The sequence below is a fragment of the Poeciliopsis prolifica genome, unplaced genomic scaffold (genome assembly GCF_027474105.1).
Source record: "Poeciliopsis prolifica strain line A6 unplaced genomic scaffold, Auburn_PproV2 SCAFFOLD033, whole genome shotgun sequence".
Classification (NCBI taxonomy): Eukaryota; Metazoa; Chordata; class Actinopteri; order Cyprinodontiformes; family Poeciliidae; genus Poeciliopsis; species Poeciliopsis prolifica.
Window position 1 is genome coordinate 5,084,787 of NW_026562408.1, and position 19,278 is coordinate 5,104,064.

Here is a 19,278-nt window from a genome sequence, read left to right on the forward strand (position 1 = left end):
CGCAGCATAGTATGAGTAGGAAATGTCTGGATTAAACTCTTTGTGCAAAATGCAGCCTTGACAGTGTTTGCAGAAGTGACTGTTCTGACAGAAACCCACTGAAAGGATTTCTTTGATGCTGCATGCAACTGAAGCAGACAGCAGAATGACAAATGAAAGCAGTTAGAAAATGCAATTAGTTTTCTAGTGACTAATTGATGTCAGTTACAGCAACTTTCTCAAACTCTATTAAACTGTTTTACATCCCTCAACAATCCAATTACATTCAGGTATTTAATCCGTCAACAGTTTTTGTCATTTGGAGCAAATGTTTACCCTCCAGATGGGTCAAAGGTCACCACAATCAGTATTTGAAGTCATTCAGAGGAGCTTTGGAAACCTCTGGACTAGTTAAAGTGCATTACAAATACAAACCATTTACCATAAAATACAGATACTCTAAAATAACAATAACTGTTATTTTATCACTCTGAAATAACAGTGATAAAGACAAAAACTGGAAATTTTCAAGTGATTTTAATCACAGCTTAACATCATTTAGAGACAAGAAACCTTTGAAAACAACACAAAGAAAAACATATTTTAACAACACTGAACAAAAATCTCAAATCCCTTCTCATGCACTGGTGCTGTATTTATTTTACAAAATTAAAAGTATTTTTCTTTTTATCTTTTAGTCAACACTGAATATGAGATGCTTTAAATCAAAACAAGTCATTACACAAAGAGAAACTATTAAAATGTACAGATGCACAAATCACTTAAGAAATAGGAAAAAACAGAAACTGCACAAATTAAAGTTAAATTTCTTTAAAACAAAAAATCTTGTGAATGTAGAAAATCCTGTTAATAAACTTTTTTGTGTCAGTGTTTTAAGATATAAACCTTCTTAAGATCTCACTGGTTGCTCCTGTATTGAGTATAAAATCTGGAAGTTCGAAAAAGTCTCAGACCAGCCTAGTCTGGTCAAAAACCAAGTGGACATTTGCGTAATTATCAGGCAGCCAGATGTGAATGTGGCTCAGTGAGACAATTTTTGAATGTTACTGAGGAGTCTTCTGCTGTACGCTCTGTGGTCGACAGGAAGTACTTCCATTACGGTCACTTTCACCCGACACTCGTCCTAAGGACAAAAGAAAAGGCTCAAATTAGACTTTAACAAGTGAGCAACTTAATATCCAACACTTAAAGGGTTGAGGTAGAAAATCAATCAACAGCATGTTTAGTAAAAGTTAAAAATTTGACTGCTAACCTCAAAGCACATACAAACCATCCATCACAGCAGATTGACTATGTAGCTGTAGTTCACTGCTCTATGCAACATAAGCCATTATGCTGTTAGTTCATGTCGATGAATAATTATTAGGTTTTTAACATGTTAGTTTTGATTTGCATTGCGTAGTTTCGCTGTATCTGATGGTCCAAAAACCTTGCTAATGAGAGGGAAATATAAGAAGCTCACAATGAATAAACGATGAAGCAAAGGCAGCTTGGACCACCCTTTGTTCATCATCAAAGCTCATACTTTGGCAACAACTACATACAGCCAGTTAATAAGAATAATTAGCTAATATGGCAAACATCCCTCAATAAGCTGAATGTTTTAATTAAAACTCTGAGAGGACACAAGATTTTGCACATTCTATTTGTTCTGACTTTAGAAAGAAACAAGCCTGTAATTAGCAATCACATTTTAGAAAAAAAAACAAAAAACTATTTAACAAATGCAGGAGTCTGACTGGCCTTTCAGTCCAAGAAAGTTTCTGCAGGTAGAGCTGCAATGTTAAACTTATTTTTCAGATGATTTTTTCCTTTTGTTGTGTCACGCAGCAGACATGAATCATTTACCTCACCATCTGTTAGCGAGGATTCAAGTGCAAACTGCACTTGCTTAAAACAGTGAATGTTGATGGCTCCATCAGCAACAGCTGATGGCTCATGGAGCCACTTCAAAAATAACTCCAATAAAATGGCAATTTCTGACAAACATTACATGTTCATTTTTGCAATTTAAGCTTCTGCTTTTATATTTATGTTGATTAAAACAAAAACAAATTTTAGTGCATATGCAAATGAAGAAAAAACAACAACTTCCATCTACATTTCAGTGAAGTTATTTGGTAGAAATTGATTTTCTTTGATTAGTCAGCTACTGATATTTTTCACAGTTTGGTGACTCAATGCCTCGTGTTTTTTATGTAATGTGTTGACTTATTTTCTTGTTGTAGGTAGACATCAGCTCTTCACCAAAAACACTGCTTGTCCCAGTTTAATCTGTCTTTACATTTCATGCTTTCAGCTCTGGAGATGAAAACACAAACAGGTGCTCCTACGCCTTGCGCCATATTGTCCTGACATTATTGAAATGTTTGACGATAGACTAAATTTTCTCTGCTTGCACAAATAATTACTTTTAAAGAGTAAATTAATATTAGTAAGCCTCTTGCGCAACCCACATAGTGGAGACAACTGGAAATAATTGGCTTAGCCGTTTGTTTTCTGGACAAAGTCATCAACACAGCTATTGTTTAATGGTGTGTATGCTCCTTTGTTTTAAAGATTATTCCTCATTCAGTGGTTCTGTGTATAGCTGTGTTTCTTCCTTGGACAAAGCCATAGATAATGTTATTGCTTCTATTTGCAATGTGTGGTCTATTCTTTTTTTCTCAAATGGAAAGTATGCCTTGAGCTTCTGCTATCATTAGCTGTCTTTATTTGCATATTGCAAACATGGATTCAATAAAAGACAAAGCAGATGCTACTCTTTAAATAACTTGGAGGAAAAAGCAGACTGTAAGTATTATCTGCTGTAATGCCACATTGATAACCCTATAGATCTAAAATGAGTTCCTTCAGAGGATCACAAAGAGACATTTGACTTTTTTTCTCAACTGGAATAAAATGAAGATAATTTGAAAGTGACCCGACTTTGGTCTAGGGTGGCATTCAACTTGTGAACTGTGAACACCTCAGTGATGACTACAATTTGTTGGGGGAACAGAGCGTGAAAGTGACATTTTCCATCTCTAAACGCGCAAAAGCAGGATGTCCAGTCTGTATGTTTCCTCCACTATAAATTAGACTAAATGAGAGAGAAACATGTTGCAATTTGACTTTCTTTAGGCATTTTTTAAGATAGAGGGTACAGACAGGGGATGCAGATAGAATGAAAAGACCAACTTGTCATTCATCCACAAAGATTAGTCTTAAATCAGAGATTTAATGATTTTTCCATTTGACTGATGATTTCCATTATTTTCTGAGCTAAAGCAGCTCATTAATACTCTCCAATTATAAGACTTTCCTGTGAAGACGTAATGACTGAAGTCTTTTTTGTTATGATCACAGATACCATCACAGGGATTACACACAAAGTAATTTCAAAGCTTGAAAAATATTCCATCAGCAGTTCAGCAAGCAAATTGGGTATTAAAGCCGTTTAATATCTGTGATTTTACACTCCGATCATTATTTTCAATTGTGTCTATCTAAAGAAACAAAAGTAAAATTAAAAAGGGGTAATTTTTACTTGGCAAAAGGTGACAAAATTGATGTGATCAACATAATATGCTGTAATTAATATTCCAATCGTGTAGAAAAATATAAAATATTGTGGCAGCTGAACATTTTCTCTAACTGTATTTCACAGGTTGGTGTAAAGCCGGCATTTTCCCTGAAGAAATAAGGTCTGGACGCTGTCTGGCACACGGATATAATGTGAAAGAAAACACACACTATGGCAACACACCTCTAACCAATTTATTCAGACATATGCTACAACCTCAAGGACAATTAATAAGTTTCAGTATTGTGTTAAACAATGTAATTACACAGCAGAAGATCCCTGCAGAAAAACTGCCATAACCAAGCAGTTAATACTCTCTGCAGATAATACTTTGTCACAGTATGTTCTGAGCAAACGAATGGCTCCCACTGACCTTACTGACTCTTAAGTTTTATTAGCAACATCAGAAATTTCGGTATTTAGAAACACCGGTCTTATCTGGAACATCACTGAAGCTCTGAGTTGTCCTCAAATAACACCATAAGGCTTACATTTGTGGTTCTGTGCTACACGACTCTTATTTCTCTTTTAAAAACATCAAACCCTTTGCGTCTATCTAAATTAAGAAATATGTCAGTGACAGACAGCCTGCTGTTTTGATTTGTTTGTCCAGTGTGTCACAAGTGCTCACTGTCAGCTAGATGGTAAAGAATGAAACACTTAGAAATATTTTTTGGAAATATCACATTGATTATGTAAATTACCATAGATTTCACTAACCGTTTTTATCACACTGTGAAAGAGCAAAAAGAACTGAATTTCTTGTTGACAAGCTCAACTAAAAGTCCATTGAAGGTTAAACATTTTTAAGATTTTGCAGATGATGTAAATATTAAGCCTGTGCTTAGGTCTCAATGGTCGGTTTGTTACCATAAAGGAAGGACAATTTGTCCTCTGACATACATTCAGATCCACAATATACAAACAGATATATACCTCACATGTTTGAAACCTGTGAGGTATATACACCGGTTATATCAACGTCTTATAACCTGTGTATATACCTGGTTATAAGACGTTATAAGCACATCAACGTCTTACATGTCTTCATATTGAAAGACACATGGATTCAAATCCAAATACAGGCATCATTATGTTGCCATATGTATTGACAACGCTGGTAGACACATTTATAAAGTTTTAAAATAATCTTTAATTATACCAACATACTTTTCACGTTAAAAAGTTAAGAGAAATTAAGCTTTTAGTTTAGCGAAGTGTGAAAAAAAATACCAAAGGGAGGAAATTCATTTTTCCGTTGTCACTAGCGTCCCAATTAGAGGCACACCAAACAAGTCAAATGGAGTAAACAGACCTGACATATTTTCAAATTAATGGAGGGACTTGATTAAAATTTTTAATCGAGTTAATTACAGTCTCTGTAATTAACTGAAAACCATATACTGACATTTTTTTAATTCAGAAACCAATTTTGTTTTTGAATTAAAAACAAAATTGCTCAACAAAAAATAAATTGTTTTAAATCTGTTATTTAGGTTATTCAACCATCAGATTGCTGCAAAATGATGTTACCTATTCAACTCTCAAGTGTTTCAAAAACTTCTTTGAAAAAAAATATTCTTTATAAACGATTGTTAACACTAAGATTAGGATTTATATTTAGAGACAAGTCAGTCACATGAAGGAGAAAATAACAGACACCATACTGAACTCCTCCTTTATTAATACAAATATAATGTCTATATAATGTATACAACTCAATGTCCATTTGCATCTTCTATTTCTGTATGTTTTTGTGTTTTTATTATGTGGCTCAAGGTGCCTCCTTCGAATTGGCCCCTGGGGATACATAAAGTTTTCTGAATTGAATTAAATCTAAATATTTTACTGATTAAACATTCTTAGATACAAAGCCTCTTCCACACACTCCATGATTATCACTGCTTGATGGTGTCTGGATGGATTGCTACATGAACTAATGAGCTACATATTACAGCTAACAACTGAAGTGAAGCTTTTACAAGATGTTCTTATAAAAAGAGCCAAATGAGAAAAGTAGTGTTATTGCTCTGAGTTCATTTGTAGCAAATATGAGACTAAAAGACTGACAATGTAAATAACACACACTATATAACACACTTTTTTTTATTATCCCCAAAAACAAGTTTGTTGGGGATAATAAAATGTATAATGTCTATAAAACTAATTTATAGATAACCCAAATAAGGATAGGTGTTACTTTATAACACCTCCAATCAACACAGATTTTACATATCTTTGGAGCAGACACCCAGCAGCAGCTGCTTCATCATGTTTGCTAGTTTGAAACTTCAAAATTACTTATTGATAAGACAATCCCGAAGGGGGCTGTGATCGTTTTAATTGGTATCTCAGAACATAAATGCTATAAAATATTTTAACTTCACCATATTAAATCGTTAAAAAATCATTACAGCATTACTCCCTTAGCCTCAAGCTGAGGTCTGTGCTTCAATTAAATAATTCAATTAACATTTTCACTAAGGTTAGCCTGTTTTATGAACTGATTTAAAAAATAACCCTGTAAAGACACTGATAACATGACTGGTTTATAGGCTATGTGAGACAAAATACTCATGTCATTCTTTAAAATCAACAGATAATGACCTGTAGAACATCCTAAACTGGGAGTTGACTAATGGTCTCTTTCTGGGTTACATTTCTATCCACCTTGTTTTGTTTGGTTCCTTCAGTGGAAGAGAACCTGCCTCCTATAGCAAAACCCACCTGAAAAGTTTCTGCTTCTGGATGAACAAATGAAAAACCACATTTCATTACATGCGCAGGGTGTTGCAACACACTGCAAATAACAGCATAGCACGTCCTCAAAGTAGCAATTTTAACTCAGCCTATGTTGTACATTAAAAAATTTTGTGATGAAAAAGACCTTTGGAAAAAAGAAAAAGGTTACTGCTGACTCACTCTGATATGCATACTGTTCACCTGAGGACAGAGCTGAGAAAGGTGGCTGACTGACCATTGACACAACAGCTACTGGCTCTATTCAGTACTTTATGATAGAAAATGTTCATAATTAGAAGTTTTTTGTAGTCGTGGATAAAATCTGCCAGCTGAAATTCGTATTTGTTTCATGTATCTTTTCTGAACTCTTATATCCACTTTGTGCAACAATTTTATACGTTTTCATTTAACTTCAGGCAATTAGAGAAAGGTTTAAAATGTAAACTAATAATCTGAAGGCGGATTGTTTTTTTTTCTTTGTTTTGGGCATGGGAGGTAGTGTCTGTTGTTGCTTTAGACACAAATCTCTCCCACTGAGAATATTTTATTTTTGTAACAATTTGGTCTTTAGAGGCTTTACTGGGGAATTTTTCAGTCATTGGCAGGCATTCCTTCTTATCTTATGAACTAAAGGATTGGATTAAAACTGCACAGGATTCCTTGAAGGGTTTTATAAGGTCAAGACACAGATCCTTCAGAGATAAATCTAAATCTCAATTGCTCCTCCCAGTATATGCCCTTAGTGGCAATTTGGCCTTTGAATAATTAGGCTAATTAGCCTTAGACAGACAATAGCTAAATGCTAATTAGTGCGTAATTAAGAGAAATGAATCCACAGCTGTATTTGTTTTCTGCAATTCAAAGTGCACTGGCTGCAAAACACCTCCCCTGTCGTTCTGTAACTAATTGAAATGATTCTGAGTTTATGCTGTGTGACTGACAGTGTTTGTGATTACATCGTGTTTGTGCATCTTGTTTGGTGGTTTTACAGACTTAATACTGCAGTTCAGTAAAAAACAAAAGATAATGACTTCTGTTTTACAAATGCATAGTAGACATGTAACTCCTTTTGTAGTTTTATGCCATAAAACTACAGTATGAATATAATAACACCACAGATACAACAGTTACAGTTTTTTAGGCTACTGATAAAATTAGGCCATTTCAGTTTACTATCATTAAGAGATTGAAAAATATTTAATTCTGTAATTTTGTACTTTTTCGCTCAACACAATGAGTTACACAGCTTTCTTTATTGGCCATAAGAAATCCAACTTCTGCATTGAAGAGTTATTACTAGAGTTAAGTAGCTCCTAAGATTAGCTACATTTATAGAAAAAATAAAATAAATCAATGTCAGCGATTCATGGTTAAAGCAGTCAAGCAGAAAACTGGCCAATTCTGTTTATCTGTGAAACAGCTAGTCTATCCACTAGTCATGGGAAGTGCTTCACACAATATCACAAAGATTATATGTTTGACTTTGTTTTACAAAACGGTCTCATTTGGGATTGATACAATATTGACACTAGGTCAATTTTAGTAAGCCAATCAACTAAGCCACAACAATTAAAAAAATCACTTGAAAAAAAAAAAAAAAATGGTGATGTCCACATGTTTCAATAATTTACTTCTAATAATGTTAATGATAATAGCCCAAAATTGTGTTTTTCTGAAAATTTTAAAGTTCTAAAAGACTAAAAAAAAAGATAATGAAGGTAGGAGTGTCATAGTGACAATACAGGGTGTCATATAGCTTATATAATCATAGTGAGGACTGCTGAGTCGATAGCTGAACAGACAACAGCCACGGCCAGCCTCCCACAAGGAGAGAAAGGAGAAGAAGCTCTTTGTTCATCGAGTTTATATACAAGCTTATATGGAAGAAAATTTGTTATGGAAAAAGAACTAGTCCATTGTAAAATTTGCATTTCATTTACATTTTTATCAAAATGTAAATGAAATGCAAATTTCATTTAAATTTGTTTGGAATTAAGTTTAAAATCAAAACTTAACTGATTAAAACCAAAGATAGTAGTTTGTTTTAATAAAAATTAAGTTTTAATCAAAACTTAATTCCAAGGTTCTTGGGGTTGAACTTTAGGTTTGTACAACCAATAATCGTTCCTCTCTGTTGTTAGTCGACAGTGTTTTATCAAGTTCAATCCACCAATCTTTATCCAATAAAGCTAAGAGTTTCAATTTCTGAATTGAATGACTATAACAAATGTACTTTTCAACAATTTTTCTTTTTTTTTAGATGCACTTTTCTCAAAATTATGATGAATGAGACATGAGCTGCTAATTATCTATACTGTATTGTGGGTACAAAACAGTATTTTGTATTGCACCTTTTCTGCAGCCTTATGTCTTGGAAAAAAAGTGAATTTCTTTGCACCACATACTTCTGTTTTTCTGTTTATTGTTACTTACATTATATGTCTCCAGCTTGACTCGGTTCTTAAATATGTGGGTAGAGAAGTTGGCTTTCTGGAAGACTTCATCAAACTCTGCCTCGTTCTTGGGAATACACACACACACACACGCACGCACACACACACGCAGACAGACAAATATTCAGGGGTAAACAAAAAGTTTGGTGGAAACTCTAAAAGGAAGCAGTTCGTCATAGTTAGATCTCCTGGGCGAAATTGTTAAGAAGAACTGTATGTGGCAGTTTCTCCTTTTGCGTGTTTGTGTATGTGTGTGTCGGAGTCTCACTGTTTCTCTGAGCTGTCCCAGCTCTTCTGCCTTGCGACCCAGCAGGACCTCAGCTGTCTCCTGGAAGCATGTCACCCACTGGTTATCCCCGAAGTCTGCCAAGTTAGCCTGAGAGTCAAGACAGCGAGAGATGATGGGTAGAGCAAAACATTACTTCTGTTTGTCTGACTGTGTATTTGTGTCATCACTGAGAATAATCACTGCATGTTTGACAAGCATTAATATTGTTTGTCCCATATGTGCATCATACTCACTGAAAGTAGGAGTCTATATTTGAAGTTGGGGAACTCTCTGTTGCACTTCTCGCAGCGGTAAAAACCATTCTGTTGATCTATGACCTTCTTGTAGCAGTCTGAAGACGGACAGGCTTGATACAAACAATTTTCTTTACGCATGTATATTATAGTTGCCACGCAGCTAAAATAGTCTGCCTGAAAGACAAAAACGACAGAAAAAGAGGCTAAATCTAAATATCGAAAAGAGTCTGAGCAGTAAAAAACAGATAGTAGTTTGGTTGCAAATGTTTAGAAGAATTTTCCAGACCAAACAGGTCTTTGGGTTTAAGTTACTCTGGATCAATAACAACCCAAAATAGAGAAGCAGGATTCGATTTTCTTCCAGAAAATTGCAAAACCGCCAAAACACTGAATTCCTTTAAATCAAGGCTAAAATCCCATTTGTTCAGAGTTGCGTCTGAAGACTAGTAACTGGAACATTTATTAATATATTTTATGCAAAACTAATTATAATTCTTGCATTTTACATTACATTTTGCCAAATGTAATGTTTGTTGCTTGTTTCATAAGTGTTTACTGTATTGTTTTTAGTATGTAATGTGCCATGAACTGCCTTTTTGCTAAATGTGCTATGCAAAATAAATCACTTACTTTTCAAACCCTGATTTCCTGTAATTACATTTGTCACACAATAACTTCTGATTGGCAAATGTCTATTTAACATCTCAAACATATCAGATTATACTTTAAATATAGTGTGGTCACACTCTGAGAACTTTAAATGCCAAATTTATAAATTAAAGAAAAAAAAACACCCTGAACAGCAGAAATTAGAGCTACAATTTAACTTAGAGAATAAATGCTATCCTTTAAAATAATTTTTTGGTACCAGAAAAGTGCATAAATCACAAAAAGCAAGACTATAGAAAAGAAACCCTAGTAATTAGTAAGAAAGTCAGAGTGTCGGAGTATTTATTTTTGCTATTTATGTCTTGCTGGATGCTGACAGTGCTGGCAGATGTTAAAACATGGAACTATCTGTAGTAGTCCATGTGACTAGCTTATAATTAAGTTGTTTCATTAAAATTTCAGAGCATACCCATCTGATTTCTACTTAAGAGGCTTAGACTTCAAGAAAACTTTGATATTAAGTTTGTATGTTTTTGGTTGCAGCTTCAGTGAGGGGGAAAATATAAGCCGCATAAATTAAATCACACACCAAATTGAAGACATGAGAAGCTTCCTGTCACCGACTGTATCAGTAAGGTCTATAAGAAGCACATAATTACATGGCGCTTACTTCAAAGAAAATCACAGTAAATACTCAAAATGTAGTGAACTAAAAATCTAAATATGCTGTACACAATCACATATATTTTTTGACTTGGTTTAAGTTTAATTGAATGCATATTGATTGTTGTAATAACCATTAGAAAAGAATCCCTCTATGTCTGATGTTTTTTAACATCACAACTAGTGGTCTGGTATTTTTGAAAAATAGTAGACCAATTTACATAAATGCTACTCTTTACTTACATTTTTCTTAGTTTATTAGCATAATGCTCCTCTTCTGCTGTTGCTCATTTGATCCCAAAATAAGCTTTTGCAATTATGTTCACATAATTGCATAAAGGGAAGCAAAAAATATGACATATGTCTTAAAAATGTGTTATAAAAACAACTTTTTTACATCTACACAGCAGCAACTTACAACCACCACTGGTATTAATAACCCAACACATTTAAACCACACTTAAATATGAAAATATTTTATGACTGTGATGAGGGTGGAAATAAATGCAGTCTTTCTGTTTAACCTGCTCCTGGGTCATGCCATATTTTAAAACTTAAAAGCACATATTTACATGTGCTTTTAAGAGAGAGTGCATTTGCCAAGACTGAATCAAACTTCTGAAAGTGAGAGGTGTTCAATGAATAGAGCGGAAGAAGATATCTCATCAAAGTGTTTGTTATGTAGGAGGCAACATCTTGTGAGATGAAAGGGATGCCAGGTGGCAAAGGCCTCAAGAACACAGTGAGTAATCACTGGTCCACAGCAGAGTCAAAAAACCAAAGTAGTGGGGTATGACGTCAGCTTTGGTGGTTTGGACTTCTTTGCAATCATAACACGCAAAAAGATGAGTGCAAAAGTAACTACGTTATCCAGTTTGTAATCAGAAATTGTCATGACCTTCAATTCATTTGACACAATTGGATGTCAGGATCTGTATTTGATCAAAACAGCATCAGAGGGACAGGTTTGAGATGTCAAATCAATCCCAATGAATAGTTAAATCCAGCAAGATAAAAAGAAAACTAATTCAAATGAATAAACATAATATAAGGAACCATAATTCCTAACAAAATAATAATAGAACAATTTCTCACCAATTAGGCTTAAAAAAAGATATCAAATAAAGTGAAAATGTATTCCATCTTTGAAATCTGGTGAATATTATTTGTTTTTATTTTTGTGTATGTAATGTCAGATTTCTAACCAGTAGATCAAACAGCTAAATGCCGTTCGTGGCAATTTAACCCATGTTGAAGACATATTAAGGACTTAAACTGTGAAGAAAGTCTTGTTTGAAGTTCTGTGTTGTGTCAACCTCTTCAATTTTGCAATATAAGCACTAAAACTTGACTGTGGACATTTTGTTAAATGTAACAATTCTAGAGCGTTTAAAAGAACTATAAAGTATAACAATTTATACTTTATAGTATAAAGTGTTATTATTGCACATGTATGAATCAATATTGGATGAAGATACTACATTTTTAGAAGCAGCATTCAAAGATGCTGGACTTTATACAGGATCTTTCATTTGCATGTGCTGCATATGACATCATCTACAGCACATGTAATTGAAATACCTGAAGTCAATTACTTTGATTGGTGAGCAAATATTTTTATCAAATGTTCCAGGCTTGGATGCACCCGGTCCAGGGTGCATCCAACCTCTTACCCAATGACCTCTGGAGACGGCACTAGCAACCCTGTGACCCAGCAAGGAAAAAGCATGTATAGATAATGGTTGGTTGTTTTTTTTCTGTTTTATATTATGGAAAAGTTAACACAGAACACTCTAAAATCAAATAATGTTTCCCGGTGTACAAAGACCATTCTCATCCAGACTTGGAAAATGGAGAAACCTAATTCCATAAATTTTAAGACCGAGTAAAACTTTGAAATAAAGACAAAAAGCCAAAGGGCTCCCTAGGTTCAAACAGCAACAGAGTAAATTGCAAAGGGTGCAAAAGAGCATAATTAAGAAAATCAAAAAATGAACTTACATCTGACTTGGCATTGAATATCTAATTGGTGCCAACAATTGGTGCATGCATGCTGTTTACACATCTCTATTTGACTTCCAGAAAATCTTGGAATGGCTCACAAAGAGCGGGAGGAATTTGAGAAATCTTTGCATAATCGATGGAAGACGAGATGAATTTCTTCCTCTGATGCAAAAGCTGAGCTAATACATGCAGACACACAACCAAACTGACAAGTGTACATGCCTATAATGCAAGGTTATATGCAAACAATCAAATATTTACATGTGCAATGCAGATAGTGACACCAAACTTCCTTCTGTTACAAAATTAAATTAAACTGTGCATAGACAAACAAAATCAGATTAAAATGCAACGATGTGGCTGTAATTTAAACAGATATTAGCACCTAAGGTGGGAGAACTCACACTGCTAAAATCAACAGCTAAAAATGAAAGAAATGCTAATTCTGAGGGAAAAAGGCTATTGCTCTCATCTTGTAGAAAAGAAAGGCATTCCATTTCCAGAAATACAAATACAAAAAAAAAAAAAAACAGATGAACAATGTCTCATTGCAAGAGGCAGCCCTTGAATGCACCTAAATGCAAGCATACAGGAATTTAAAGTACTCATGGAAAACGTGATCTACATGCACATACAGGAAACCAGAAAGAATTGATTTTTTCCAACAATGCACCAGAGGGCATTTCTTCTCTAGAACAGACTTTAAACAAGATCCAGGAATTACAGCTAGAATATAAAATGCACACTAAACAACAAGCCCCAGCTAGAGCTGTGCCAGACTCATTACTAATGTTGGCCTAAGTGAGTCTATCAAAGACTCTTTCTAGGATGTGGGCCAAAATCACACACATACTGAAGAATGCTGTTCCTCTGCTCTGCAAAGCATGATTCCTGCAAAGTGTTTTATAAAAGCATTGAAGGTGAAAAGGCCATTGTGTTTCCTGCATCCCTCATGAGGGGGCTAATGCTGTGCTGCGTCCCCTCGACCTCTACACTTACTGTCACTCAGACTTTGAGCCCTCTGACACTTTTCTCCCTCTGGTCAATACTGACTCACAGTTTCATAATCTGTCCACCCATCCATCGACTCAGCGTCCATGCCACCGAGCAAGGACCCTTCAGAAACACTTAGTAAGAGGCTTTTTTTATTATTAATTAGCAGAATTTCCCCCTTTAGCAACATCCTCCCTCCCCATCAACACCACACTCCTACGCTTCCATAAGCATGCCTGCCTCGTCACATTTTAAAAGCAAACTAGAAGGATAAAGAAGTTGGGAGGCAATGTGGAAGGCAGTAGGTGGGTGGATGAGGCAGAAATGAGGGCTTGCTGAGTCTTCCTTATGATGGCAGATGCTACAGTTAATGTGGATGTAAAGGACAGCAGGACCTTGACCAGGGGTTATTTCATCAATAGCAAAACATGATAAATGAATCCACAATATTTCATAATTAAAGACTCTGTTGAGTTCCCTTCTTTTCTTGCTGTATTCATCTACAAAGCCTTACAAGAACATTTATGCCCCTGGAACATTTTAAATGTTGCATTATAATTACTAACTTTAAATGGGGGTATTATATAAAATCGACTTTTTTGAGCTTTACATCATGTTAATTTCCCATGGAAACTACTTAGAGATGCCTAAACGCTTGCTCATTCAAAGCTCTGCCTATTCCACAAAGCATCTCTTCCCCAGCCTCCCCTACACAGCTCCTTCAGACTATCGGCAGCAGCAGTTAGTAAACACCTAGTCAAACTGTCTACCTACTGAGCTCATCATAGGAACTACTGCGCTCCGAAAAATGATTTTACAACTGGAGGTAACACAAGTAACTGTGCAATAAAATGGCAAATATATAAAACTGCCCCCTTAATTTATTTCATTGTGATGTCATGTCAAAGACCAACTTAAGTAAAGCATAACTCAAGTATAAAGAAAAAGATGGCAAGATTTAAAAATTTTCAAAAAGGATAAGGAAAGAAGAAAGCATTCCAGGAAAGGATTGAGGATAGGTGGGAAAAAATAAGAATGATAAGAAAGAACAGGAACAAACACAAGAATAGAGAAAAAGAAGGATATGTGGAAGAAAAAGACTGGAGGATGTAGACGATAAAAAGGGATACAAATCAAAGGAAAGAAGGAAGGAATGAATTAAGGGATAAAAGAGGGATATTATGAAGGAAGGAGGACGTGATCCAGTAAGTAAGAAAGGACTCAAAGAAGGAATGAGATAACATAGGAAAATAGTCTGGAAATATAAATATTTTTCATACATGTATTTTACCTTTTCATATTTACCCAGAAAAGAGGAATAATAATATCAAATACTTTAACTTTCCAATCTGTATAGAGATCCCAATAAACACACAAGCTGACTTAACTCCTTATTTCTGAGTTCAAATGATTGGACAAGCATGCACGTTACATGTTTTAGATTTTATTTACAAAAAAATGAAAACAATGCATCATTCTCCGACTATTAAATGTGTAAAAGTGGAAGAGGGTAAAAGTCTCGCAATGTGCCGTAAAAAAAATTTGGGGGAAAATCTTTTAATAGCACCACAAGTAGCGTGTATCAGAGATACACAAACACAAACTGGATGTACACGACTGACACACATTCCACAATGTGAAAGTAGTTTTTATTCTTATCACACCAAATCCCAGTGTCACCTTCTGGCACCTAAATGTAATTAAAATTTACACGTGGAAGGGCAACCAAGTGAAAATCCACTTCTCATAATTGATGTGGTTGCACATGACGAATTTAATGCTCGTCCCAAAATCCCAAACACACACGCATATCGACATTAATTAGAAATGGATTGAACACTTATATCCCACACAACCGACCTTCTCCAACACACGAACACACACAGATAGATTCTAACACACCATCCAAATTATCCACTCCCAAAGATGGAGGAAACAGGTAGTATGCTAATTTGGATTGCTGCAAATTAGAAAGATTCCATAGCTTTAGCCAAAGCTGTAGCCTCAAAGTGTGTGATGGGAAGCCTTGTCCTCACTTTTGAGTTCAATTACAGAAACAGCTGGGGGTGCAAAGAGCTGAGTGAGCGCACAAGAGAAAAGAGGCCAAGACAAAAGAGGTAAAAAAGAGAATTTCTCACTTTTAAACTCACCGTCTTGCATTTCACAGTAAAACCTTTTCAGTCGGCATCAAATTCTCAAGCTTCACTTCACCTCTCACTTTAAGCCACACTTATTTTTTTCCAGACTAGTCATCTCTCCCATCTTGATCTCTTAGATTCTTCAAAACAGATTCTTGTGTGTTGTGAAGTTAAAATGGCAGTGCTTAAGTTGTTTTCCTTTTTTTTTTGCAATCGAGTCTCTCGTCCACATTTTTACTCTATGCCTCTTTCCTTTCTGGTAATATTATGCTCCTTAGGCTTCCTCTAGCACATAATTAGAAATTTTCATTAGGAATGACATTGATCTTCAAGCTATCCATAAGCAGCTTCCAATTAAATGCAAGGAAAGAGGAAAACTAATCTGAGATAAACTGAATTAATTAGATGGAAAGTTTAGCGAGTGCCAAATACCGCTTAGATGGACTCCAATTCTAGTTGAAACCAAGATAATTCTGCTCTGTTTCATTTCTTAAGATGGTTCACTTTAAGATTCACTGCACACAATGCCAATAGTATGTTCTTCCACAGTATAGCTATTTGTGATGTGTTAATACTTATCCAGTTAAAACAAATTGATAAACTGCAATTTCTGGAAGACAAACAGAAGTGTAAACATTGTTGCCCCACAATTCCAAAACAAACAAAATCCACTAATAGTTTTGATGCACTTTACTGGAGATGATAAATTTGGACCAGTTGTGTTTGAAGGTGTCTCTCTGAATTCTGCTTTCATAAGAAATACAAGTATATGAAAGCAACAATCAGACTGGTGCAGCATAAATAACCCGTAAATAAGGATAAATAGTAAATAAGAAGTTGCTATGTTTGCCTGTGTAGACTGTACCTTTTCTCCATGTCCCATGTTTTCATTCTTAACATCACTCAGCGTTCTCCAGTTCATCTTTGATCCCACACTGACTGACATGGTTTCTGTTAGTGACTGGCTGTCAACTGCATAACCTTCCCGGTCATACCTACACAGAAACATAAAATAGACAGAAAAAAATCATGTGTAAATGTGGCACAGAAAAAAAATCTAATCATTTAAATGTATGGATTCTAATAACTTATAATGACTGAACAACAAAACTGCAATGACTTTCAAAAACAACAACAGGATGCAAAACTTTGAATTTGTTATACGTTTTCTTCACATATAGTTAGAATCCCACAAAGGCTCAAATGCAAACCTACATTCATAAATTGGCAAAGAAATAACTGGGAGCTCTACAATGTGTTAACTTGACAAGGCTAAGGTCTATCAACATATATTAGGGATCATCATTGACTACTGATGGAAGTTTATTTACTGCACAGTAAAAAAAAAATGTTCACACCAAACAATTTTATGTTACCTGAAATTTTTTTGTTCTTTATCTGCTTTGCAAACATAAAAAAACATACAATCTCCTTCAGATAAAAGAAAGTAAGAAGGTGAAGCTGCTGGAACACTGTTATCCTCTGTCAACAGTGAGTAGTCACTGTGTCCATATTCATCACGGTCAACTGTGACTGAAGCTTGCACACATACGCAAGCCAAATCTCTGGAGAAAGGTTTTATTCATAGACCAGACTAAATTGAGGTGTTTTGCCAAAAGCAAGAAGGGTGATTGGAGGATTAAGTGAGGCTATTAAATACAAAAATGTTCATCAACTGTCAAGCAAGGTGATTGCAGTGCCAAGCATGAGTTAGACGGAATAATGGAGAACTGACTCCAAATTTTTGAGCTTCACCACAACTCAGGAACTAGATTGAAACTTGGACATAACTTGTTGTCCAACTGAGCTTGTTCATCAGTTTACAAATCATGTATCCGAGTCCAATCTGCTAAAGGATATTTACTGTATATTAGGAGAGATTCATGTACTAATTTGAGCTTAAGCATAATTATAACTCTGTCCCAATGTGGACTAGAGAAAATCCATTATAAAATCAAAACCATTTTTGATATTAAAAATCTTTGGAGCTCGATGTTGCATCTTTGTTCCACTCAGAAAAAACAATAGTTGAAATAAATTAATAAATGAGCCATACTAATGCTAATGAGTGCATGTTAAATGGTACTAAAGATGAGTCTCATATGCTTTAACTAGTCGTAACAAACTCACTATGTTCAAAGCTATGCATTTGAATTACACAGCATAAAAACAAACATCGGTTGTGAACATCCAATGCGATTTAAAAAAAAAAAGCAGTTGAAAGTTTAAGTAACGCAAGTAATTTGTTAAACGTTATTTGTTTGCCAGCAGCCGTAGAACGAGAAAGATTCTTGTTCCCATATCTTATTGGCCACCAGATGATTACATTGATTCATTCTGACAGATGTCTAGCATCCACAGATGTATCCTTTCATATTACTTTTATACATCATAACTCTTAATGAAACACTGGTTTCTTATTCTATGAATTCTCTGTATCTTTTCATTTCTCTTCCCTTTCATTAATCTACCAAATTTCTTCTTTCAGCAATTATTTGAGCCTCTGTGTTTAGGCTGAGTAGGCCAATAGCAGTATACTTGAGATTAAATCAGTTTTCTTCATTTATGAAAACAAGCCCTATCCTAATAATAAAAATAGCTGCTCATTGCAACACAAAAAATAAAGTAAGACACCTGCTCTCTTTGTAAAACTAAATGAAAACGCAGCAAACATTTTACCTCCTGAAGAAAACTTCCTATTGCCAGCAAAAATGCAGAAAGGAGAACCAAACGGCAGTGCAGATCGGCGGGAAAAGTCAGCGATTAGAGAAGAATGGAGCCAGTGAAAAAAGGAAGAAAGTCCCATTCAGACTTTTGTGCATCAGCATTAGGTGGTGTGTCATGTAAAGGTTGTGAAAAATAAAATTTCTGGATGAATAAAGCCTAAACTGGAACTATAAAAGGGCCACAGAAAACCAAATGCTTCTGTCAAGTAAACAAAAACCTTTGTTAGCCTGTTTCCTAACTTTCAAACTGCTAAGTGTACTGCCTGATGCCTCATTGTTACTTTTAAGAGAAACTCCTGCACACGAAAGCATTCTTTCACACAGGAAAAAATCCAAAATGCATTTATTTTTGTTTCCTGTGGCCAGAATTAGGAACAGTCTTAATGAGTGAATGAGTCATAACTCAAAATCCCTCCACAGGAGCTGCTAATAGGAATCCAGTTTGATCCTGCTCGACGAGCTTTAGAGAACAGGCGGCAGCAGTTCAGAGCTAGAATCCAGGAATAAATATCCGCTTCTGGTATTCCATCAATCCAATCTTGTCTAGAATCCCACTGAGACACGGGTGGCACAAATCAACGGTCTCATGACACTAATCAGGGCTTTTCCACCTCTCTTTGCTTATTATCATGTGCGTATAAAAAAATAGTATTAGGTTTGGCTATAATATCCTATTTTATGGGATATGCTGACCACACAGCAAAAATAATAAATTAGTATGATCTTTAAAAAGTTTTGAAACCCCTTGAAGTTTTTAAGTTTTTTTTTTAAATTACAAACATGGGATTTGAAATTACAGGCCAACTCAAAATAGATAAGTGGAAGGAAAATGATTTAAAGTTTTGTAAATATAAAACGCT

At 35.0% G+C, this 19,278-nt stretch overlaps 1 protein-coding gene across 1 annotated transcript in view; it reads right to left on the reverse strand.

Moving 5' to 3' along the window:
- Positions 1-499: 499 nt before the first annotated feature.
- Positions 500-19,278, reverse strand: part of LOC129373623 (replication protein A 70 kDa DNA-binding subunit-like) — a 38,408-nt gene continuing 19,629 nt past the window's right edge. The window contains exons 13-17 of the mRNA XM_055051651.1: positions 16,558-16,687; positions 9,283-9,459; positions 9,029-9,136; positions 8,741-8,827; positions 500-1,123 (exon numbers count right to left, since the gene is read on the reverse strand). Of these exons, the coding sequence (XP_054907626.1) occupies positions 1,022-1,123; positions 8,741-8,827; positions 9,029-9,136; positions 9,283-9,459; positions 16,558-16,687 (604 nt within the window). The 3' untranslated portion in view covers positions 500-1,021. The remainder of the gene's footprint in view (positions 1,124-8,740; positions 8,828-9,028; positions 9,137-9,282; positions 9,460-16,557; positions 16,688-19,278) is intronic.